General features: G+C 37.5%; 3 protein-coding genes across 3 annotated transcripts; all 3 read right to left on the bottom strand.

Moving 5' to 3' along the window:
- Nucleotides 1-1020: 1020 nt before the first annotated feature.
- On the bottom strand, nt 1021-3020 carry LOC112751030 (small ribosomal subunit protein RACK1). The gene is made up of 3 exons (XM_025800009.2): nt 2362-3020; nt 1601-1955; nt 1021-1371 (listed from the first exon to the last, which is right to left on the bottom strand). The coding sequence occupies exons 1-3, from the start codon at nt 2877-2879 to the stop codon at nt 1270-1272; spliced, it is 975 nt and encodes a 324-aa protein (XP_025655794.1). The 5' UTR covers nt 2880-3020; the 3' UTR covers nt 1021-1269.
- Nucleotides 3021-14426: 11406 nt separating this feature from the next.
- LOC112749117 (protein MAIN-LIKE 1-like) lies at nt 14427-15478 on the bottom strand. Its single transcript, XM_025797386.1, has 4 exons — nt 15470-15478; nt 14849-15372; nt 14646-14733; nt 14427-14552 (listed from the first exon to the last, which is right to left on the bottom strand). Exons 1-4 carry the CDS (start codon nt 15476-15478, stop codon nt 14427-14429), a joined length of 747 nt encoding a protein of 248 aa, XP_025653171.1.
- An 8027-nt stretch (nt 15479-23505) lies between these two features.
- On the bottom strand, nt 23506-25893 carry LOC112751029 (small ribosomal subunit protein RACK1). Its single transcript, XM_025800007.3, has 3 exons — nt 25229-25893; nt 24045-24399; nt 23506-23815 (listed from the first exon to the last, which is right to left on the bottom strand). Exons 1-3 carry the CDS (start codon nt 25744-25746, stop codon nt 23714-23716), a joined length of 975 nt encoding a protein of 324 aa, XP_025655792.1. The 5' UTR covers nt 25747-25893; the 3' UTR covers nt 23506-23713.
- Nucleotides 25894-26274: the final 381 nt, after the last annotated feature.

Genomic DNA, 26274 nt, shown 5'->3' with positions numbered 1-26274 from the left:
GTATTTCTGTAAAATTCGTTTCTACATGTCATGTCATTGTGCATCATAGCTCATCACCGTTCAGGACTTCAAGTCTATGCCTCTCTTCTGCCACAGAAAAAAACACCAAAACCATCCATGCCCATCGCTTTTTAGCTTCGAAAGTTGGGATTTACATGGTCTATTGGGTTCTATTAGGGGTGGCAACACTACCCGAATTCGTGGGTACACTACTCACCCCGCACCGGGACGGATTTTAACGGAACGGGTTTGAACGGGATAGGACGAAATCAGATTTAGGTTGGTATATAATATATATAAAATAATAAATAAAATTATCAATAATATTATATCATATTTAAAATATTATTTTAATTTATGTTATGTATGTAATAATAGTTATATAAATTTTAATATTTAATTTTATTTGTTAAATTTTAATAATTATAAAAGTAGATAAGAATGGAACAGGAAAAATAGATAAGAATGGAACAAGACAAATACCTGCAGTGACAAATTAGAGTTTAACAATTTACTACCCGCAAATAAGAACGGACCGATTCGATGTAGGTTATTGTAAGGCGAAAGTCCAGTAAGACAACAATTCACCCTTACCCGCCCATTGCCACCCCTAGATTCCATGTTCGTTCAAGATGAACATGCATGGTACAAGAAATCACCTCCAAGGTACAAGAACAAAGCCCAAGGACAATCTTAGCATGGAAACTATTCAAATTTCCAAAGGTTTGCATTTAAAAGGTCAAATTACTTTGCTTAAAAAGGGTTTTCAGATAGTTAAAAGACCGTGTTTGAGGACGGGAGAAACAAAACTTGGGAATAAATCCTCTAAATTGTTAAAAAAAATAATAAACGGTAAAAAATGTGAACTTTAACCTTTTATTACTCTCTCTCTCATTTATTCTTGATTCTACTTATAAAATTAATAGTAAAAGATCACACTTTACTCTTTCAATTGTAAAAAAAATTGAGAGGATCTATTCCAAACAAAAACACGATTTTACACAATCAAACTCAACATGATAAAAGTAATTGAAAAATGATCATAAAACGATTCATAACCAGGCCAACGTACATTAATTAAAGGCCGCCCACCGTCATTATCTTGAGACTTCAACAATACAAAAATAAAATTAAAAAAAAAAGAAATAACCCAAAAAGATTCAACAATAAACAACCTAGAGAACATTTTTCTGGTGAGTTCTATGAGTAACTAGCTGTCTCAAAAATAAAAACAGATGTGCATCGCAAAATTAATTTGAAGACTTTTTTCTAAAACCGTCCGATTCCCCAAACTCTGACCACACCATCAGTGTAACCACTGAACAATGTGCTTCCATCTGCACTCCAGTTCAAGCTGGTGCAGTAGATCACCTGCAAGACAATGGTAACGAAACAACAAATAAATACCTTAAATATAACAGTTCATTCCACGGTGCAAATCAAACCAACCAGGACAAGATTCAAAGATCTGTGAGAGCATCACTATAAAACCCAATAAGGAGAACACTAAAACCCAATGATAACCATCATCAGCTATGTTATAAATGAAAATTTAGCATTATCCAAAAGTGTGTGAAGGGGAGGGACTGAGAAAAGTTACCTTCTTCTTGTTGGCGTTCCCACCGGTGGCGGCATCAGCTTCGGTCTTGAGATCAACCTTCAAGTCTTCCACAATGCTCTTACTCTCCAAATCCCAGATCTTAATGCTCTGTTCAGTAGCAGCGCATAGCCAGTACCTATTAGGACTAAAGCACAGAGCATGGATGATAGCACCAGCATCAAGGGAGTAGAGCTTCTTCCCTTCAGCCAAATCCCACAGTAAAATTACTCCATCTTTGCCACCACTGGCACACAGGGAACCATCAGGTGAAACAGCAACTGTGTTCACATAACCAGAATGACCAGCAAGTGTGTTTCTCAGCTTGCAATTGGTCAGGTTCCAAACTTTCACAGTCCTATCCAAGAAAAAAAAACACTAAGAAATCGTAGCAGATGTATTGCCAGTTGGAAATAAACCAAACAGAGGCAACTCCTAAGCTTAAGTAATCTCAAACCATTAAGCCATATGATTCAGCACTACCTATGTAAAATGCATTTAGCATGCCAATGGTAATCCAATAATTATTGCAAAAACATGGTCTTTCTTTCATTAATCACAAATCAATCCTTCAAATCAAAACCCTATAAATCACACAACACACTCCACAAAAAAGCGCATTTTCCAAACATTTTATAATCAGAAGAAAGAAGAAGTTCAACCCTAAAAATCACACAACGTCAACAACAACAGAAACACTCTTTTCAGCCCAGAATTACATATCTGAACCAAAAACAATTAATAGAAAACATATTTAAATCTACCTGTCCCAAGACGCAGAAACAATGGTAGGGTGCACAGTGTTAGGGCTAAACCTAACACAAGAAACCCAATCGGAATGCGCATCACCGTCCTGGATCGTGTATTTGCACTCACCAAGAGTGTTCCACAACTTAATCGTACGGTCACGAGACGCCGACACGATCTGACGGTTATCAACAGAGAACGCAACAGACATAACGTCCTTTGTGTGTCCGACGAATCGGCGAGCGGACTTTCCGGCGGCGAGGTCCCAGAGGCGGAGCTCGCCGTCCCAGGAGCCGGAGAGAGCGAACTGGCCGTCGGAGGAGAGAACAACGTCCTGAACGAAGTGAGAATGACCGGTGAGCCTGCGGCGGGGGACGCCGTAGGTGCGCTCCTCCTTGGTGAGGTGCCAGAGGATGATGGACTTGTCGCGTGAGGCGGTTACGATCATGTCGGAGTTGTCGATTGGGGTTGCGATAGCTGTGACGGAGTCCGTGTGGGCTCGCATGGTGCCGCGGAGAGCAAGTCCGTCTGCCATTGTTATTTCTGTGGATTGTAGGGTTTGAAGGATTGGGAGAGAGTGCGAACTGCGAAGAAGAAAAGTGAGCGTGCTTCTGTCTTTATATAGATGGTCTCAAAAAGTCGATTTTTAGGGTTTTGGGATAAACGGGGAAACCGGATGGTTGGTTTTGAATTTGGATCTTTTAAATAAGGGTGAGCACGGGTCGGTTTAGTTCGAATTTATGATAAAATTAAAATCGAACCGATCAAAATGTAATTGGTTCGGTTTGGTTTGAATTTACATTTTTTTGTATATGTACTCAAATCAAACCAAACTGATTAAGAACGGATTGGTTCGATTCAGGTAATTGGATACCCGATGATTTCGAAATTCATAAAAAAAAACCAAATTTTTATCTTAAAAATTCAACAAGTACAATAAACATGTAACATCAATAGAAATAATCTAAATATGTTAAACAACAAATACATTAAAAACTAAACTCATTAAAATTCAAACATATTAATAATGAATAATCATTGTCTAATGAAAAAACTATATATATATTTTTATTTTTTTATTTAATTAATATATGATCGGGTTCGCGGGTTGGTTCGGGTTCCGCACCCCCAAAACCGATACCCGAACCAATCACTAACAAAAGCCATCGATTTGGTTTGAATTGGACCCAATTAACAGTTAGTTTCAGAACCAATTTAATTGATTCGGTTCGGGTTCGAACGGATAATTGGGTACCCACTACCCGTGCTCACCTATATTTCAAATTTTAAATTGGTAGAGATCTTTATTTTTTAAAATAAAATTTAAATTTTAGAGAATTTAAATTTGTTCGTTTTGGGGTTTTGTTGAACTAGATGTGATTATTCATTTTTTTTCCCTTAAAGCAGAAGAATTTGATTTTAATCAAGATTTTTTTTTTCTGAAATAAAATTAAAAAAATTATTATTTTAGGAAACATCATTTTTTAATTTTAATTTTTTAAATATGATTTTCTTTCCACTCCCGGCGAACTCTATAATCTTTATCTTCATCGTCGCAAATAGAAAGCTCGTATGATGATGTGGCGTTCATATGTTAAGTCTGAAAGTTTATTTGATTATGTGTTGTCACTAGAAATTTTTAAAATTGTATTTATAAATTATAAATTATTATTTACTTAAGTGATTATTTTCAAGTTTTAAATTATTTTGTTGGGTTGTTTTATTTAGGTTGTTATTTTTTTAATTTTAAATTATTTTATTTAGATTGTTGTTTTTTAAATTTTAGATTGTTTTACTTAGGTTGTTATTTTTTAAATTTTAAATTATTTTACTTGTTATTTTTAAAATTTTAACACTATTTTTTAAAAAATTGTTGATTTTTTTAGCACTATTTTTTAAAATATTGTTGATTTTTTTAAAAAATTGTAGCTACATACATCCTTTTATATATATTCACGTTAATTTAGAATTTAAAAAATTGTTAATATATTTATTACTTCATCTGCAAGTTTAATTCAAATTTAAATTAAAGTTAATCAAATTTAAGAAGGAGAAGAAGTAAAAGAAGAAAAGCGCCGGTAAAAAAAAAAAGAAAAAGAGAAGAAGCGTGAGAAAAGAAGAAAAACGAAAAAAGTGGGTGACCTAAAATTACTTTATGAACTTGAATGCCAAAATTATTTAGATGTGGAGAATATCTTTTTAATTAATAATAGTGTTAGGACTAGATTAATATTTATTGAAAAATATATGTTTAAAATATTTTGTAATAATTATTAAAATTATATCTTAGTTTTATTAATTATTATTAGAGTTACGTTATTATTGTATAATTTTTGTAAACTATATTTTAATAAATATGATATTTTTGCTCCGTTAATAATTACTTATTTATTGTTAGATATTTAATTAACACAAATATATTGTAGTTGAGTTTTTAAAGTTTTTAATATTGTTAGTTAAATTAGGTTAGTCATCCGGTTTAGGGTTAGTGAATTAGTTATTATTGTAAGTTATTGTTTATTATTAGTGAAATAGAAATTAGGGTAAATTACGTATATAAACCAAATGTAAGCAGATATTACATAATTTTACAAAAAGAAAAAATGTTACAAGGTTCTACAAGAAACACATTTTCATGTAGTTGGAATGAGGCTAATTCGAATTACAAAGTCTACAATAATTCGAATTACATAAATTCAAATTAGTCAACATCAACGTAATTTGAATTGAGCCGATTCAAATTATGTATTTGTTGTATTCATGGAGTAATTCGAATTTCATTGATTTGAATTATAAAGAAATGTGACCCACACTAGTTTGAATCAATCTAATTCGAACTAGCACACTGTTTTGACACACATAGTAATTTGAATGGGTCTGTTACAAATTTTTATAGTACTCCTACCATTTTTTAAGTCATTTTTTAAAATTATATTGCATAGAATAAAATTTTTTTGTGGATAAAATATTTTTTTTAAATTACTATGCATGGAATAAATTTTTTTTTAAGAGTACTATACAAATTTGTAATGTCCCAAGTCACTAGGACATTACAAATTTTTATAATATTTCTAACATCTTTTAAGCCATTTTTTAAATTATTTTGTATGGGATAAAATATTTTTTTGTGATATAATTTAAATAAATTTATTAAAAAATTAATAATTTAAAAATTAAAAAATATATATTTTATTTCATGCATTAAAAAAAGCTAACAAAATATTAAATTACGAGACTTCTTCAAAATATTTATAAACCGAAGAGTATTGTATGAAATTCGAATTGATAGCTCATAAATATTTTTGAAGAAGTCTCATACTTAAATATTTTGTTAGCTTTTTTTAATGTATGAAATAAAATATATATTTTTTAATTTTTAAATTATTATTTTTTATAAATTTATTTAAATTATATCACAAAAAAATATTTTATTCCATGCAAAATAATTTTATAAAAAGGCTTAAAAGATGTTAGAAATATTATAAAAATTTGTAATGTCCTAGTGACTTAGATAAATACATGCATGTACTCAAATTTCAAATAAAATACTCTACATAGTCCATAATAATTTAAAAATTAAAAAAAATATATTTTTATCATTTGCTTACTTAAGTCACTGGAATATTACAAATTTTATAGTACTCTTAAAAAAATTTATTCTATGTATAATAATTAAAAAAAAAATTTATCCACAAAAATATTTTATTTCATACAAAATAATTTTAAAAAATGACTTAAAAAAAAAGTAAGAGTACTATAAAAATTTGTAACAAACCCATTCAAATTACTACGTGGGTCAAAACTGCTGGTTCGAATTAGATTGATTCGAATTAGGGTGGGTCACATTTTTTTATAGTTCGAATCAATGGGATTCGAATTACTCTATAGATACAACAAATACATAATTCGAATTGGCTCAATTCAAATTTATGTGATTCAAATTACTGTGGATTTTGTAATTCAAACTAGCCTCATTCAAATTACATGAAAATGTCTTTCTAGTAGAATCTTGTAATATTTTTCTTTTGGTAGAATTATGTAATATTTGCTTGCATTTGGTTTATATATATGATTTACCCTAGAAATTATTACTCAATGAACTATTTATGAATAAATAAATAATTATGTAACGAATAATTTAATAAAAATTTAATAAATAATTTACTAAAATATTTAATATGAATAATAATATCATAATTTTTTAAAATTAAAAATATTTGAAATATTTTTTAGTTTTATTCATTAAATTTAGAAGTTAAATTATTATTATTGTGGAGTTTAATAAAATAGATTTAGTAAATTTAATTTATTTTTTAATTTTAATAATTAATAATTATGGTTAGATATTTAATTAATATATTTTTTGTTGTAAAATTTTTAAATTTTGTAATAATGTTAATTAAATAATCTGTAGATTAGACGTATTTATGCATACAGGTTAGTTACTAAATTAACTAATTAACACTAAATTTAATATTATTTTAATAAATTAGTTACTATTATTAAAAAATTATTAATTTTTAGTAATAAATTAGTAATTATTAATTATTTAACTAATAAATTATCTAACAAATATTTAATTTTGTGGTATTATGAATATGTATTGTATTGTTGATGTACTATGTATATTTATGTGGGTAAATAGAATAGAATGGAATAGAATAGAATACAATATTAATATTATTAAAGTTATAACTAATTATAATTTTTAGAAATTGTTTGATGTAATATTTGACTATATTTTTGTAAAGTTTACGAATATTGACATGTAACTACCTGTTGCTTTCGAATTTGTACAATTCGAATGTGGAGGAATATTTACCGTTTATTAATTTTTATCACGTTTCTCATATTAGAATAGTTCAATGTCAATCAGCAATGGTAAATGCTTTAGTCGAGAGATAGCACCCAGACACACACACATTTCACATTTCGGTTAGTGAGTGTGTTGTGACATTGAAAGATGTGACTGTTATTTTTTGTCTTCATACAAACGATCTTCCAATGACAGGAGTAATTAGTAGTCACGAAATCTTAGAGGCTGAGTGTTTGCACCAATTTGGGATTGTACCGAAAAAATCAGATTGTAGAGGAAGTTTCATAAAATTGACGTGGCTTTGGAATTTAAAATATCGTTTATAGTTGATTGACGAAAACAGTATTCAGAGGTACGTGAAGTGCCACATTATGTTGTTATTTGGTACGATCTTATTTGGAGATAAGTCTGGGACAACTGTGCATTAGAAGTTTCTGCCTTTGTTTCGCGATTTTGACAGTATCGGACAATATAGTTGGGGATCGACATGCCTAGCATACCTGTACAAAGCGCTATGTAGGATATTTTGTTTTGATTGCAAGAAAATCGATGGTCCACTAACACTTCTGCTAGCTTGGACTTAGATCTGTTTACCATTTCTTGCATCGATTCTTGAATATTCTTATATTTTTCTGTTTGCAAACAGGTAAAATTATCGACTAAGATCGTATTTTTATATTTATGATGAAATTGTATTTACGAAATAATTAAATCATGTAAGGTGACATAACTGGAAGCGTATGGACCGATGGCATATATTTTTTAGTGTTGCTCATTTTAAGAAGTCATTGGATGATTTTAAAAAAAGTTAGGTATGTTTTCATTAAATAAATATTTATTTTGAATTGAGTCTTATTATTATTTAGTTTGTAATCATCTGTTTTTTTATCTAATAAGTGAAATTAAAAGTAAAATCTACCTATAAATTATAGATCATAAATAAATCATTATAAACTTATATTAAAATTATACATAAATATTCACATAAAGATATTAATATTAATATAAAAACATCAAGCATACGTACATAAATGCTAATTATATTTATCCAAAAATATATATATATAATAAATATTCCAATAAAAAATACTTACATAAAGTAATTAATATTAATATAATAAATATTCATATCAAAAATCGACATTCACTATATTTATATTAATACTAATATAAATAAATATTCATATAAAAAATTAATACTCATTGTATCAATATTAATATAAATAAAATTCATATCAAGTAATTATCTCAATTTTAACAAAATAAAAATATAAACACATAAATAAATAAAATGATTATCTTAAATTTAATTAAATAAAGACGTAAACAAATGTAAATTAGTTATATTTTCAAATGTAACGTGACTAATTAATCAATCGACAATATAGATTATAACAAAATTCTAACCCCTCGTATAAATATAGGCAATTATGTACCTGCATTCATATATTCAGGAAATTTTGAAGCATGCATGGCCTCTAAATTCAAAATGCGCATGAAAGACGGCTCCTCAAACGGATGTTGGTTTGCTAGTGCATTTGCCACTTTTGTCACATTTGCCTTCATAGTGCTATTAACTTGATCTTCGTCTCCATCTGAACCAATGACCTCGTAATTGCTTTCAAATTCTTCCTCGCTATTACTATTGTAATCTTGTTCAATATTTCAGTAAGCTTCAGATTGTTCGAACTCAATATATAACTCAATGAACAACATCTTGAACAACATCTGAGAGCGACTTTCAATATTCACTGAAAACTTCTCTTGCATGCTCGCTTCATCAGTTACATATTTGGTTTGAAATTGAACGAATCCACCAAATACCGATAGGATACTTGTATAAAATACATGACATTCTCCTTGACATTTCAGAATCTATCTTCTCACAAAATTACACCTTTTAGTTTTTCAAATGAGATTGTGAATGGAATAACAATATTTAACGAATTTTCACAAATAAAATTTACTCATTCAAATGTTTGTAACAAAATCTTATCAAAATAATATGCCTTTAATACGACTCTATCATCCTTTTTTTTTCTCACATGAACATGAGTTTTATTGAAATTTTTTTCAAGCACAAACAAAAAGGATAGTTCTGGAGGGGTTGAAAGAAGAAAAAGAAGAAGAAAAGAGATTTGCCAACTCAGATACGAATTATATATATATATATATATATATATCTCCTTTTACCGCAATTCGTTCAAAGGTTGAAGGGAGATGCCAAAAGCGAGAAAAACCCCGTCCCTCTCTTTCTTTCTTTTTTTTCGCCCCATCATGGATCATTTAAAATGAGTCAAATTGATTCTTACGGTTTCGTAAGATCCACTAAAATAAGTAAAGTGGTTTAATATGGATTCTCGTCAAATCGGTTGGCCTGATTTCTATTGACACATTGAAAAAATAATTTTCAAGTAAATCGGACGGTTCGATTTGCTATTCTCCAAACTAAAAAAAATTAAACCACAGTAAAATCGGACGGTTAGATTACTTATGTGAAAATTCAAATTTTTTCTTATACAAATTGGACTGTCTGATTTGTGTACCTACTTTCACTAACAAAGAAATCAGACGATCCAATTTGGCAATTTCTTCTACTTACATTTCAAAAAAGCAGTTATCACATTCAGATTTACACCCCAAATCTCTATAACAAGACACAACACACATAATATGCATATGGAAAAAAATGAACCTATTAATAAACATGTAATTAAAGAACTTTTGGTATATATTTTAAACAAATATATTACATTAATTTATATATAAGGTATAACAAAGGATTTTGTAATAACATAAATTTTCGGGCAAAAAACCATAATAAGCCAATGCCAGGCCGAATTTACGTATATAAGCCAAAACCAAAATCGTTTCAGTAATCAGCCAAAGCATATATTAATATAATTCGAACCAGAGTGGTTCAAACTGCATTCATTAATAATTCGAACCAAAGCAGTTCGAATTACAAATAAAGAGATCTAACTAAATCGAACCAGGTTGGTTCGAACTAGCAACGCACGTAATTCGAACCATGCTGGTTCGAATTATAGAGAGAGAAGATGCATCAAGTAATTCGAACCAGGCTGGTTCGAATTATACAATCCCTAATTCGATGAAGGCTGGTTCGAATTAGTGGGAGACAAAGTAGTATATATATGGTTGTAAACGTGAGTTGCTCTCATTAGAGGGTGTAAGATGGCTAGTGAGGAGAGTTTTGTTGTTTTGGTTCACCACAGAGGATCCATTAAGAGAAAAACTCGTTCCGGTGTGAAGTTCACAGATAAGGATTCTCTCTGTATTGTCGTGAGTCCAACGACGAGCTATGATGACCTTGTTAGATCTGTGCTGATGAAACTTGGTCTGGAAGGTGCAAAGCGGGTTAAGAAGTTTTTCTATCACATTCCAATCACGGTCCTCCAGGATATCGTGAAGTATGATTGTTTCACGATTGGTAGTGATGAGGACTTGCAAGTCATGTTTCTTTGTCGGCGGCAGTTTCCGGAGGTGAGGACACCAGAATTGTTAGCAAAGCTGGTTGATGTGGTATCCAGCTCAGGGGATTCGAACCGGAATACCACCACTTTAGCCACGGCTGCCGGTTCTAGTTCCAGGCCTGCCGTTGCTTCTTCTTCTGTCCCTGTGTACGAGCCAGCGGTCCAACCTGTCGCCTCCCCGTCTTTTGCTGTTGATCTCAATGGCAGCGTAGGCGACAAGGTAGGATCATTTGATATTCTGCCGAACGCTTTACAGAGCGTTCCACCACTTGGCGTCAGAGACGGATTGTTGGGTGATGCAGAGGAGGATGACGTCGAGCCGGATATGATTGAGGATGACAGCGGCGATGATATTGGAGCGAGTGAGCCTGCATTGGCGGTAGGTGGTTCTAGTTCTGGCACACAGCAGTATCCACCACATTTTTCTTCTTTGGACCTGGATGCCATGAGGCAGGAGGGAGTTTCTGGGCACTCTGTTGGATTCAGAGCTAGAGATGCGGAAGGGACTGCTGGTTTGACAGAGTTCCAGGTTGGTCAGCAATTTCAGGAAAAAGATGAGGCCCTGTTAAGTGTGAAGACTTACCGCATCCGGGGAGGGGTACAGTACAAGGTAGTGGAGTCTGATTATCGCCGGTATGTGGGCAAGTATTTTGAGTTTGGGAATGGGTGCACATGGTTGATTCGACTGAGTCTCCGGCAGCGCAAGGGCATTTGGGAGGTCAAACGGTACAATGGACCTCACACTTGTCTGGCTACCTCCATCTCGAGTGACCACAGGAGTTTGGATTATCATGTGATTTCGGCGTTCATTATGCCAATGGTTAGGGCTGATGCATCTGTCAGCATCAAGGTGCTCCTAATTGCCACAGCAGCACACTTTGGGTTTAGGCCGACGTATAGGAGGGTCTGGTTGGCGAAGCAGAAGGCTATTGCCCTCATCTACGGTGACTGAGATGAGTCATACAACGAGCTCCCCAGGTGGGTGTTGGGAGTCCAGTTGACAATGGCTGGTACAATTGCAGTCCTACGGACGAGCTCCGTTTGAGTTGGTGGACAAGTAGACGAGTCTCAAGCTTATTTTCACAGACTTTTCTGGACGTTTCCACCGTGCATCGAGGCATTCCGACATTGCAAGCCGCTAGTTAGCATTGACGGCACCCATCTGTATGGTAAGTACGGGGGAACTTTGCTCATCGCGATTGCACAGGATGGGAACTCCAACATTCTACCTGTTGCATTCGCACTAGTAGAGGGTGAGAATGCAGAGTCTTGGACATTCTTTCTCTCCCACCTTCGAGAGCACGTGACACCGCAGCAGGGTCTACTGGTTATATCGGACAGGCATAACGGCATCAAGGCTGCGCTTGAGGCTCCTGACGGAGGTTGGTTACCTCCATCTGCATACCGTGCATTCTGCATTCGACACGTAGCGGCTAATTTTGCCCTAACATTCAAGGGTAAAGACGCATGGAGGCTTCTTGTGAATGTGGCGTATGCCAAGACCGAGGTTGAGTTTGACTACTGGTTTGATATTCTGCGGTCTGAAGACCTGGCGATGTGTGAGTGGGCGAACCGGATTGATTATTCCTTGTGGACTCAGCATCGTGATGAAGGGCGGAGTTTCGGTCACATGACGACGAATATCTCCGAGTGTGTGAACTCAATCCTCAAGGGTGTCAGAAACCTCCCTGTATGCTCCCTCGTGAAGGCAACATATGGAAGGCTTGTGGAACTCTTTGTTCGCAAGGGGAGAGAGGCTGAGGCCCAGATGGGAACCGGACATCAATTCAGTCAGCACTTGGTAAAGTGTATTGAGGCCAACTTGAAGACGGCCAGGTGCTTCACGGTGACATTGTATGACAGGGATAACTCCGAGTTCACCATAGCAGAGACCACTCCGACTGGTTCTTTCTCATTGGGTAGCTACAGAGTTTTGCTTGCCTCTCAGACATGTGACTACGGGTACTTCCAGGCACTTCATTTCCCGTGTCAGCACGGACTTGCATGTTGTGCCTACTCACGGGTTACCTGGACCGCTTATGTTCACAGCGTGTATCGGATTAGTTCGGTATTCAGTGTGTATCGGATGGGTTTCACCCCTCCGATTCCGGAGGGTTTCTGACCACCATACGACGGGCCCACTATTATACCGGACCCTGACAAGAGGCGTGCGAGAGAGGGTCGTCCGAGGTCCACTAGGATACAGACAAATATGGACGAGGCAGATCTGAACTGGCCAAAGAGATGTGGCCTATGTCGCCAACCCGGACACACACGTCGGAGTTGCCCACAGCTCGGAGGGGGCCATTAGTAGCCATGTTCTTAGTGTTGGTAGTTATTTTATTTAAGTTTCCTTGTTCGATGTTGTAATTGGGCACTCATGTAATTTGTTGATCTTTCTGCGTTGTATTGTGCATGCTGTGTTATCTAATGAATATGCTATGTTTCAGTTTGCGTCTTCCTACAAGTCCCCTAAATGGAAAGGCTAAAAAAAATCTACATATTAAAGTAACCATGGCTAAAATAACAACAAAAGTACACACAGCTATCATACATGAATGAACTCGAAGATCCAACATACACTAAACATGAATCATCTAAACAGATGCGAGCCCTTAAAGTAACGACGGGGTACCCGTGTCTTATGACCTCTGCGGATAAGTGGCTCCTCGTCCTCGATCTCATCCTCCTCATCATCCGGGGCAGGCTGTGCCGGTGGCGTAGGATGGACCGGTGCCGCAGACGGCCCGGCAACAGAAACTGATGCAGTAGTGTAGGCAGATGGTGGGGTACCTCCCAAAGCAAAATGGTCAGCAACTGATGTCGTAGGAGGCTCGTTTAGATCAACATCTAAAGGTGCCTGTGTGCCGGAGGTATGACCACGCCTCCGGGCCGACACGTCCTCTTGCATTATGGCAGTAATCTCGTCTAGAAAGTGTGAACCCCCAAAGTCCGCATCAAGCGTATCTGAGGCAAGGAAGTCTGCCCACTGTGATCCCGAACTAACCCATGGGGTACTCTCCTGCAAAGTCTGGTCATGGGTGGGTACACCAACGAAGTAATCTCCAAGAGGCCCCGACCCAAGTCCAGCATCACTAGTATCAGCCCCGTCACCCATACCTGACCCATACCACTCACCTCCTTGTCCACCACCATGGCCACTAACACCAGCAACTGCAACAGCTCCTGCACCATCCCTGCCAACGGGCCCATGCTGATCGTCATCATGGTCGTCCCCCGCACGACGAGGGTGGTCCACCGCAGCACGTCCTCTCCGTCTCGCTCCCTGGTCTCGTCGTCCGCCTCCAGCGGGACCGGCATCGTCATCCTCCTCCATAGCCTGATCAAGCCACCTCCAATCACGCTGGCTCCGTCGTGTCCCCACACGAGCTCTCCTCTCAACCCGACGTCTGTCTGGCACGTCCTCAACACGATCCATGTCAGGAACTCGCCCAGCACCCCGCTGTGACGCAGCAACCAGAAAAGGAACGGCTCTCGAATCCCCCAAGGACATCTCCGGAGACAAGAACCTCTTCCCATGCTGACTCCACCACTCCAGGAACTCATGCGACGGTCTAGGGTCGGCAACAACATCAAACCTCAGCACGGTCTCCGCACGGGACTCCCAATGGAGATGCCATTGCTGCAAGTGGTACGGGAACCATCGATCGCCGCCTCTGCCGTCCTTCGACATCAGAAAGTCGATGTTCAGGGCGAGATGCGGACGGGGCTGGACCCCGCCGAACTGTGGAAGAACCCTATCTACCTGATGTCACTCTATGACGGCAAAGTATATCAGTGACGTCACAGACCGCCACAACGCCATATGTCGAGGCTCCAAAGCCTCTGGATGCACAACCTGAAGTACGTCGGGGCTGCTATACGGCATCCAGATAAACTGCATGGAGAAACTCAACATTGTCATGGCAACTCATGGACGCAATTCATAAAGTGTGGTTAATTAAAGCAACTTAGTAAGTTGCGTACTCACCTCCCTGTCCTGTAACCTGTCTATCCTCAGACTCCACATCTGCACTCTAGGACCCTTCTCGCTAGCGGAAGGGTTGTAACCTGACCACCTGCATCTCACATGGGTCATATGGCTAATTAAATGTCTGAGAGATTTTTAATAGAGTATTAATGAACATGGAGCTATGTATATTAAATTAAAGTAAAGAAGGCTAAATAGAGTACCTCGAGGCCAATGGCCAGCTGAACGTCTCATACCCTGCAGGCCTAAACCGAGGAAATCGCCAGAAGATCCAAGACTGAAGTAGCTGTAGTGGGTTCGCTAACTTGATCACATGTCTGTTCGCCACTCGGCACATGCACCGGTACAACCATGCCAGTGCTGCAGACCCCCAGCTGTAGGTACCCATCTCCTCAAGCCTGGCTACGTAGGGAATCCATCTGATGTGAATGCGGTTGCCGCTCTTGTCGGCAAACAGCTGTGTACCCAACAACATCATGATGTACGCATGGGCATATCGCCGCACAGTCTCGTAATCGGCTCCCTCGGGGCACTCTCCAAAAGTCTCCTGGAACCAGCTGCAGTTTACTGCGTACTTCTGAACCTGGCTGGGAGGAGGAATCACTCCAAGCAACTCCTGAAACCACACACAAGCTGGACGGCCACCCTGGATGTATATCTGGAATTCTGATAGGCAGCCGCTCACGTAACGCTCGTTCACTGGCAAACCTAACTGGTACGCCACGTCCTGAAGTGTGATCGTGCACTCTCCGAACGGCATATGAAACGTGTGCGTCTCCGGACACCATCGCTCGACAAAGGCACTGACAAGGGCCTCATCTAACCGGAACCATCTGTCGTTCAGCCTGACAAGATGGTATAATCCGGCCATCTGCAAGTAAGGAACGTATCTGTCATCGAGTCGCATGCCCTGCTGCCGCCGCATGCTCCTGATGCATCGATGTGGCTACGCATTACATGCACCACATTGTTAGAACCAACTTCACAACCAATGACAAAAATACCCCAGACGATAAATTATCAACAAAACATCATACCAAAATAAAACCGCATAAAAATCCATTAACGAGAACCACATGCAAAACAACTACCATAAACCACACAACTAAACCACTAACATGAAACAGTTAAACTTAAACCATTAATATAAAACAGCTAACATAAAACAACTAACACAAACCACTAACATAAAACGACTAACATAAACTACCAACATAAAACAACCAACATAAACCACTAACATAAAACAACTAACGTAAACCACTAACATAAAACAGCTAACATAAAACAACTAACATAAACCACTAACTAAAAACAACTAACATAAACCACCAACTAAACCACCAACATAAAACAACCAGCATAAACCACTAACATAAAACAGGTAACATAAAATAACTAACATAAACCACTAACATAAACCACCAACTAAACCACCATCTAACCCGCATGCAAAACCTCTCTACTAAACCACTAGCAATACCACTACGATTAACCGCTAACATAAAAAGCCACTAAAACCGCATGCAAAACCACTAACTCAGATATACCGCTAGCACGAAGTTTTTTATGTACTAACCTCGTCGTTGATGACCCCGGCTATATGAGCAACTCCGTCCAACCGATATAACCTTGCCGGATCGTCCCCCATCGGCTGAGTATTCCGTTCAGGTCTTTGTCGGATCGAATCTGGGTCGTTTTCTCTGGGATTTGGTGGGGTAGGAAAGAGGAACAATGGTTCGAATGAGGTTGATTCGAACTCCTTATATAGCCAAATAATGAGTAATTTGAACCAGGTTGGTTCGAATTACTGTTGGAGCCAAATATTGAGTAATTCGAACCAGGGTGGTTCGAATTACTTGGTAAGCATTAACATGGATAATTCGAACTAGGCTGGTTCGAATTATGAGCATATGGAGTTCGAACCACCTTGGTTCGAATTATGTTCAACTCTTTCTTGGTAATTCGAACTGTCCTGGTTCGATTTATTGCTAAATGCAGTTCGAACCAGCCTGGTTCGAATTACATTAAAATACGGTTTGGCTCATTGCTGAAACGATTTTCATTTTGGCTGATATACATAAATATGAAGTGATGTTGGCTTATTAGCGTTTTTTGCCCTAAATTTTCTATAGATAATTTATAAGATATAAGCTTCTAATTCAACTGTGAGTTTGTCGAAAAAGTTTTAAAAATAAACAATTATTCATTTGTGCAACATTTACTTAAATTGACACTAATGTTATATATAAAATTTTTTGTCAAATCTTTCTATCGGATTGAATTATCGAAATACTATCAGATTAGCAGGTTTGAATTCGAAATACTAGAGCCACCATAATACTGGCTAGTTTGGATTGATTTTTTCTAATAAAAAAGTATTATTTTAAATAAAATATTTTTATTAATTTAAAATTTATTTAAATATGTTCTTCAAAAAAAAATATTTTTATTAAAAAAAACAAAAAATATTTTTAATATTTAAATTATTTTTTTAAAAGTTTATTTAAATAAAAAATATTTTTTATCTGTAAAAATTTTTTTTTTTAGAAAAATGAAAAAAATAAGTACTATTTTAAAAAGTCAATTCAAACTAATCTTAGCTCTAATTTTAAATATCTACTATGTCTATTTTTTCTTGACTATAAAGTACAGACACTTTACTGAATTACCATATCAGTAGTTTTTTTTTTTTTATCATATCTTATCTTTCTTTACCATATCTATACTTATCTTTCTTTTCCAAACATGCTTAAGCACACATAAATTTAAAAAATTATATATATTATTATTCATTAAAATAAATACTTTAAATACTTTAAATAATTAAAAATATTAAAAATTTTATTTATATTTAAATATTAATAAAATATTAAAACAACATTATAATTTATTTTGTAAAATTTGTGTCTACATATCGTGTCATTGTGTATCATAGCTCTTCACCACTGCTTGCTTCTTCACCGTTAAGGACTTCCGCTCTATGCCTCTCTTCTGCCGAAGGAAGAAAAAACCAAAACCTAGCTCCTTCAAGCTGGGATTTACATGGTCTATTGGGTTCCATGTTAGTTAATAGTTATAGATGAACATGTATGATACGAGAAATCACCTTCAAGGTAGAAGAACAAAGCTCAGGGACAATCTTAGCACGGAAACTATTCAAAGCGTCTTCATTTAAAGAGTAAATGCCCTTTCCGGCCCCTGTCCATTTTGAAAATTGACAACACGCCCCCTAACGTTTATAAATTACCATATCGGCCCTTATCCATATACTCCGTGATACCAATTAGCCCTTGAGTTGGTTTCTCCGTTCAAAGTCGACGGAAAACGCTGAGGTGTAACGTGCAGCCTGTGACGTGGCGTTGGATCATCAAACGTGGATTGCTCTGTGGGCATGTGGACAAATAAGTCCCTGCACGCTCAGCAAAGCGACGTCATTTTAAAAAGAAGGCCTCTGGCTCGTTTAGGGTGACATCTCATTCTCCCCATTTCTGAACCCTAACACTAGTGCCTGAAGCATGAGTGATCCAGAGCAATCTTCAACCTCTAACACACGCCGTGTCTGGAGGAAGAATATGGTGGGTTCGAGTAGCAATGCAAGTGAGGGTAAGAAGGCCAAGTTCCAGCACCCTAAATGCAAGTGTGGCACCTATGCAGTCATGCAACAGTCTGGGACAGCCAAGAACCCAGACAGAATCTTTTTGGGTTGTTCCTACTATGGCGTAAGTGTGCATCCATCTTGAGTTTATGTAATCAACTTCCTATGTTGTTTAACAAGTTGTATTCACTATAATGGCGTTTGCAGATGGAGCAATGTCACTGCAACTTTTTTGTTTGGCTGGACGAACTGATTGCTAAACGTTTTGGGCATGAAGATGACAATGATGTTCAAGGAAGAATGATGATGCTGGAGAATAGATTGGAGCAACTGGAATTCAAGATTGAGGATGAATATGAAGGAAAGTCCAAAAAATGTAGTAATACCCATGGTGTATTTGTTACGTTGGCAATGTTAATTCTATTAACAGCAATTGTGTTTGTAGTGTTTTAGGGTATATTGTGTTGCTGTAAGTGATGCATGGACAATGTTAAGAGTTGGGTTAATTTCCTCTGTAATTGTAGATTCTAAATGAATTGAATGTGAAAATTTTTTTTTTTGTAATAATGTAAAGGCTGAACCCATGATAACTCTGCACAATGTTGTATAAGCTAAAAGCATAATGTTTATATTCATACTGTTAAGCACAAAGGCTATTACATATTGAGCCAAAATCATCAGCACATGTCTGAATTCACAAAACAAAAAACATGTTCTAGCACATGTCTGAATTCACAAAACAAAAAACATGTTCCAGTAGTGTTAAGTGTATTGCTCCTTATAACTTGACAACCAAAAAACTTCACACCAAAATATTCATAACTATAACCACAATTATGTCATTTCTGAATTCTTGGTGGCCTAAACCCATATGTTGGCTTGAATATGTGGGGTGCATTTAGGCCTGGTGTGGGGATAAACGTGAAAGGAGTTGTGGCAGTCCCTGAGCCAGTTGCTCCTTCAGTTAGAAGTTGCTGCTGAGTTGATGGTTGTGAGATTGGGGTTGTTGCTTGCTGTAGAGGTGGCTGAATTATTGGGGCTGTGTCCTGCTGCATAGGTTGCTGAACTGTTGGGGCTGTGGCCTGCTGTTGTGGGTGGTGAAGTGTAGGTGCTGGAGGTCTAGTTATTGCTTGCTTGGTTCTGAAATTTGGCCCGTGATTGGGTGCAGTTGGGGTAGCAGGGTTTGAGGGCTCAGTGTTGTAGTCCACACCCTAAACCATATGAAAACAATTCAATTTAGTGTATATGCTCTTGGGCCAACTAATTTTATAGTTAAAGGGCATGAATCTGTAAAATAACATTACCTTTACTGGTGGTTGGGCAGAGTGTGAAGATTGAGTGTCAATCCTTGTCTCTTGTTGGACTAAATTCGGGTTGGAGGTCTTCGGAACTTTTTTCTTTTGCCTTTTTGCTTTACCCTGTGAAAGACACATGAGAAGCAAAGTAAGCACAGTCATGATAGGAAAAAAAACTTAAGTTTAGGGTCTCAGACAATGGACTATCACTGGATCAATAGATGTGGCAGTAACATTTTGGGGAACATTGGTTCCAACTCCGACTCTGGCCTGTGCAAATCCAAAAATAACATCTCAACTACTATAATGCTCAATTGAATAGAGGAAATAACAACTACTACAATGGAAAAGAAAAAACATGAAGAACTCCTTTAATCTGTGCTTCCTGCTGATCTGGAGGTAGCTGTGATGATTGGTTTCCAGTTTGTTGTTGCTTTGCCTTCTTTCGTTTTGGCTGCCGATTCGGATTTGAAGGAGGGCCTTTGCAAGTCATGTGGTAGTGTCCCTTTTGCCCACATTTACTGCACGTGACTTGGAATGACTTCCTCACCTTGTGACCTTGCTGCTGCATTTGTGACTCAGCCACCACATCAACAGCCCTTTTTTTGGTTGGTCTCCCAGGGGGTCTCCTAATGATTGGTGCCACTGGACGCAGCCTGTTGGTTTCTTCCCAGAATTCCTCAGAATTCACTGGTTTAATGGAGTCTCCATAAGTAGCCCGGGCAGCTTCCATTGTAAGCCATTTGTGTGCAAAATTCTCTGGCCTCAGCCCTTCTTTCCTTAACCTTGAGGTAGCAGCCACTGCATGCTTGCATGGCAACCCTGGTAGGATAGATACATAAATGCGACTTTTACTCAATCAATATTTACCTAAATTACATAAGTATTATTGCCAAGAAATCAGTTGATGATTAAACCTGTTAGTTGCCAAACGTTTCAAGCACATGTTTATCTTTGCAAATTAACAGCCACTCTGGTCTGGTACCTCTAGACTTCAAACAATACCCTTGCTTCATCCCCAGCCCACTCTGCTGTCCACTTGTTGCTCTCAGGAATGATGTACTCATCCAACCTTAGTTGTTGAACTAGAGCCAATTTGCCCTTGCATTTGCTTATTCTGTGCTTGTGCCCTGCCATCTTTCGCATAATGTAACTTCGAAGCTCCTCGCACATAGTTAAAATCGGTTTTTGTCTATACTCCACGATCTACGCATTCCAAACTTCGCACATGTTATTGGTGATATTGTCACACTTCGGGCCATGGCTAAAGTAAGCCTTCGTCCATGCACCAGGATCAAACTTCCGTAGATATTTCCAAGCAGCCTTGTTCACCTTCTTCACAACCCCTGCAATAACAATTCAGCCAACAGTTGAATTAACAAGTAAGCACAGAACACAAACCATATAACAAAAAGAAACACAAAGAAGGAAGTAATGTAAGCTTTTGCTGGTCGGACATGAAGTTCCACCCATTGGCAGCCACATGACCAAGATCATCGTGCAGGATTGAAAGAAACCATTTTCAGGAATCAGTGTTCTCAACTTCAACTACAGCAAACACAATTACAAAGAAACTATTATTGGCATCCTGCCCCACAGCTGACAAAAGATGACCACCGAAGTACCCTTTTAAGAAGCATCCATCCAATCCGATCAGAGGGCGACAGCCCGCCTTGAAGCCTTTCTTGCAAGCATCCAGTGAAATGTACAACCTATTGAACAGTGGGCGACCCTCCGGTTGAGGAATTACATCAATCATGCCAGTGGATCCAGGATTGCTTCTGTGAATTTCATTTAAGTAGTCATGTAGCTTTTCATATTGTTCTCGCTCCTTTCCAATTGCTTGCTTTCTAGCAGCTTTCAAGGCTCTGTATATCATCCTATAGTTTATATGGACATTATAGTCCTGTTTCATGTGCTCTAGTGCCTCTTTCGGAGTCATTAGAGGTTGAGTTACCAACCTTTTTACCAATTTACTTGTCACCCAAGTTCTATCAGCCATGTTACTGCTCAAATTCCTACCACAGTTGTGCTCTCCAATGAATGTCTTTATTTGAAAACTTAGACTTTGACTATTATGAGAGCAAAACACCAGCCATGGACAACCCTCCTCAGCACACCTTGCTCTAATCCTCTGACTCATTCTTCAAATACATAAGCTCTTTTCCCTCATATACAAAGTAGTTCTTAAGTGCTTGTTTGAACATTGCCATGGTCTCAAAGTGTTGTCCAACCTGAAACTGAACCTCACCATACTCTGTATCCTCATTGAAGTCAGGATATCTTGCCTTATGCTCCTCATCTGAGTCAGAAATTGGGGAGTTAAATGCCTCAGACTCATATTCATATGGCTTATCTTGGTCTGAGTCCAATTCCTCAGCCACTGGATCTGAATTGGGCTTATCCCTTGCCTCATCATTTGGATTTTCCTCACCTGGCCCATTACCTTGATCTCCACTAGGCCCACTGTTTGGCTCATTGTCTGCTTTTTGTTGGGATAGAACATGTTTTCTTTTTCTTCCAACATACCTTTTTGCCTTCTTTTTCTTAGTCCTAGGAGACATGTCCTTATCAGCAAAACTACCAGGTGGCACATTCTTCTTCTTTTTAGGTGTCTGTTGTCTAATACACCTCTTCTTCCTAGCACCCTTCTGTCCAGCATCCATTGCCTCTTTCATCCTCATACTAGGCTGCTTCTTCCTCACAGTCTTCCTCTGTACATTAACATCCTCATCACTACTACTACTATCAGATTCGAATCCAGGTGAAGAGGGTTTGTAGGGACCAACAAATCCGACTCCACATTCTCCATTTTTTTATCACACATTTCATTGATTTCCTTATCTCCTTTAAGAACATGCAACCCAGACTCTAAATCAAGGACACTGCCATCATACCAATACATCTGTTTGTAACTTGTATACCCTAAACTCTTGAACATTTCCTCCAAATCCTTGAAATTAACATAATCTATGTCTAATGGAGGAAATGTCTCAACACTTCCGTCGCGGTAGTGCAGTGCACCATCTTCATCCCATTCAAACCAACCCCCATGATGAAAAAACAGTGACTATTTCATATGACATCTATTAGAATAACAATGTGCAATAATTAACAAAAACATGCATGGTGAGGTGATCACTAATCCAAATCATCATTAACAAAAATCAAGTTCAGTAAAAAAATAGGGACTATTTCATATGACATCTATTAGAATAACAATGTGCAATAATTAACAAAAACATGCATGGTGGGGTGATCACTAATCCAAATCATCATTAACAAAAACCAAGTTCAGTAAAAAAAAATGGAGCAACACAAGCTAACGAAGCTTCAAGCTCAGATAGCGACACTAACTTTAGTAGCGCCATCAGTTCTTCCGTCTGCAGCACCGTCAACACCTCCCTGTTGTAAGTCTATGTCAGCTTGCTTGGAGGGAAACGTTTCGTTCTCTTAGGGTTTCTTCGTAATTTTGAGGAGAGAACGAGGCTGATGTATGGTAATTGAGGTGTGCACAAGGAAGAGAATGGGATTTTACCCTAAACGAGCAAAAGGATGCCAAGCAAAACGACATCGCTTTGCTGAGTGTGCAGAGGCTTATTTGTCCACATGTCCATAGAGCAATCCACGTTTGATGATCCAACGCCACATCACAAACTGCACGTTACACCTCAACGTTTTCCGTCGACTTTGAACGGAAAAACCAACTCAAGGGCTAATTGGTATCACGGAATATATGGATAAAAGCCGATATGGTAATTTATAAACATTAGGGGGCGTGTTGTCAATTTTCAAAATGGACATGGACCGAAAATGGTATTTATTTAAAAGGTCAAATTACTTGCTTAAGAAGGGTTTTCAGAGAGTTAAAAGACCGAGTTTGAGGATTGGGAGAAACAAAACACGATTTTACACAATCAAACTCCACATGATAAAAGTAATTGAAAAACGATCATAAAACGATTCATAACCAGGCCAACGTGATATTAATTAAAGGCCGCCCAACGTCATTATCTTGAGACTTCAACAATACGAAAATAAAATTAAAGAAATAACCCAAAAAGATTCAACAATAAACAACCTAGAGAACATTTTTCTGGTGAGTTCTATGAGTAACTAGCTGTCTCAAAAATAAAAACAGATGTGCATCGCAAAATTAATTTGAAGACTTTTTTCTAAAACCGTCCGATTCCCCAAACTCTGACCACACCATCAGTGTAACCACTGAACAATGTGCTTCCATCTGCACTCCAGTTCAAGCTGGTGCAGTAGATCACCTGCAAGACAATGGTAACGAAACAACAAATAAATACCTTAAATATAACAGTTCATTCCACGGTGCAAATCAAACCAACCAGGACAAGATTCAAAGATCTGTGAGAGCATCACTATAAAACCCAATAAGGAGAACACTAAAACCCAATGATAACCATCATCAGCTATGTTATAAATGAAAATTTAGCATTATCCAAAAGTGTGTGAAGGGGAGGGACTGAGAAAAGTTACCTTCTTCTTGTTGGCGTTCCCACCGGTGGCGGCATCAGCTTCGGTCTTGAGATCAACCTTCAAGTCTTCCACAATGCTCTTACTCTCCAAATCCCAGATCTTAATGCTCTGTTCAGTAGCAGCGCATAGCCAGTACCTATTAGGACTAAAGCACAGAGCATGGATGATAGCACCAGCATCAAGGGAGTAGAGCTTCTTCCCTTCAGCCAAATCCCACAGTAAAATTACTCCATCTTTGCCACCACTGGCACACAGGGAACCATCAGGTGAAACAGCAACTGTGTTCACATAACCAGAATGACCAGCAAGTGTGTTTCTCAGCTTGCAATTGGTCAGGTTCCAAACTTTCACAGTCCTATCCAAGAAAAAAAAACACTAAGAAATCGTAGCAGATGTATTGCCAGTTGGAAATAAACCAAACAGAAGCAACTCCTAAGCTTAAGTAATCTCAAACCATTAAGCCATATGATTCAGCACTACCTATATAAAATGCATTTAGCATGCCAATTATCTACAATTTTGGAAAAGGAAAACGGGATAAAAGTAAGTGAATTTAACCTCCCGGGGGGGGGGGGGGGTAATCCACAAATATGTACATAAAAGAATCTAGCATTTTGAAACAAAAGATTTAGATTAAAATTTAATATGTCGTACTTCTCAAAAAATATTTGTATCTAAAGACAAAACCATTTTTTTCGAAGTTTCTAACAAAGTAAACCTTTTTCTTTCTCAAGCATTTCTATCCAATCAAACTACACATTTCAAAATACAAGCACATGCCCTTTATAGAATATACAAACTTGAAACTTCTAAGAAACAAGTTCGTTTTCTATGATTATAAATGTCAAAATAAACAAATGTAATAAGAGGGCAAAAATCTTACTTCCCGATGCTAATCCAATAATTATTGCAAAAACATGGTCTTTCTTTCAAAACCCTATAAATCACACAACACACTCCACAAAAAAGCGCATTTTCCAAACTATTTATAATCAGAAGGAAAAAGAAGTTCAGCCCTAATACTCACTAATATTATTGCATAAATAAGCCCTTTTATCGCAACTCAATCAATCCAATCAAACCCTATAAATCACACAACGTCAACACCACAGAAACACTCTTTTCAACCCAGAATTACATATCTGAACCAAAAACAATTAAAAGAAAAACATATTTAAATCTACCTGTCCCAAGACGCAGAAACAATGGTAGGGTGCACAGTGTTAGGGCTAAACCTAACACAAGAAACCCAATCGGAATGCGCATCACCGTCCTGGATCGTGTATTTGCACTCACCAAGAGTGTTCCACAACTTAATCGTACGGTCACGAGACGCCGACACGATCTGACGGTTATCAACCGAGAACGCAACAGACATAACGTCCTTTGTGTGTCCGACGAATCGGCGAGCGGACTTTCCGGCCGCGAGGTCCCAGAGGCGGAGCTCGCCATCCCAGGAGCCGGAGAGAGCGAACTGGCCGTCGGAAGAGAGAACGACGTCCTGAACGAAGTGAGAATGACCCGTTAGCCTGCGGCGGGGGACGCCGTAGGTGCGCTCCTCCTTGGTGAGGTGCCAGAGGATGATGGACTTGTCGCGTGAGGCGGTTACGATCATGTCGGAGTTGTCGATTGGGGTTGCGATGGCTGTGACGGAGTCCGTGTGGGCTCGCATGGTGCCGCGGAGAACAAGTCCGTCTGCCATTGTTGTTTGTGGATTGTAGGGTTGGAGGATTGGGGAGTGTGCGCAAAAGAGGAGAGAGCTAGCTGCTGGGACTGAAAGGTCGTCTTCATATATATATATGGGGACCAGAACTCGATTTTTTAGGGTTTTGGGCTGGGGTGTACATGGGCCAGCTCACACAGCCAAACCCGATTCGAAATATATATCGAGCCTAATTTTTAGACCCTAACCCAATTTTAGATTCGATGAAATTTACGCATCTTCGGGTCGGGTGAAAATCGGATAAAAACCGGGTGAAAACCGGATCTTTAGCATATAAAAATCACCTAATCTCCAACTATTATTTCACAATTCACATAGTAAAATTCACTTAAAAAAATATAATAAGAGCTAACTTTTTTCTAAAATTAAAGCATAATTATAATCAATACTAATATTGTCTAATAATACTAAATATTTAAATTAATACAAATAATACAATATTATGCATTAGTTTAAAGTCTTATGCATTTTAAACATAAAACATTAACTTATAATCTTATAATGACT

This window comes from Arachis hypogaea, chromosome 15 (genome assembly GCF_003086295.3).
Source record: "Arachis hypogaea cultivar Tifrunner chromosome 15, arahy.Tifrunner.gnm2.J5K5, whole genome shotgun sequence".
Lineage (NCBI taxonomy): Eukaryota > Viridiplantae > Streptophyta > Magnoliopsida > Fabales > Fabaceae > Arachis > Arachis hypogaea.
Note: the sequence above shows the minus strand (reverse complement) of the source record. Positions and strands in the feature narration are given on the sequence as shown.

Bases quoted from the DNA above. Each gene is read 5' to 3' on its own strand.
- LOC112751030 (XM_025800009.2), bottom strand. From the start codon at position 2,879: ATGGCAGACGGACTTGCTCTCCGCGGCACCATGCGAGCCCACACGGAC. The intron at 1,956-2,361 runs GTAGATTTAAAT...TTTCTTGGATAG, and splicing joins GTTTCTGCGTCTTGGGACAG to GACTGTGAAAGTTTGGAACC. The intron at 1,372-1,600 runs GTAACTTTTCTC...ATTGTCTTGCAG, and splicing joins GGAACGCCAACAAGAAGAAG to GTGATCTACTGCACCAGCTT.
- LOC112749117 (XM_025797386.1), bottom strand. The intron at 14,734-14,848 runs GTACTCTATTTA...TGTGAGATGCAG, and splicing joins AGCTGGCCATTGGCCTCGAG to GTGGTCAGGTTACAACCCTT. The intron at 14,553-14,645 runs GTGAGTACGCAA...TTCTCCATGCAG, and splicing joins ACAGGTTACAGGACAGGGAG to TTTATCTGGATGCCGTATAG.
- LOC112751029 (XM_025800007.3), bottom strand. From the start codon at position 25,746: ATGGCAGACGGACTTGTTCTCCGCGGCACCATGCGAGCCCACACGGAC. The intron at 24,400-25,228 runs GTAGATTTAAAT...TTTCTTGGATAG, and splicing joins GTTTCTGCGTCTTGGGACAG to GACTGTGAAAGTTTGGAACC. The intron at 23,816-24,044 runs GTAACTTTTCTC...ATTGTCTTGCAG, and splicing joins GGAACGCCAACAAGAAGAAG to GTGATCTACTGCACCAGCTT.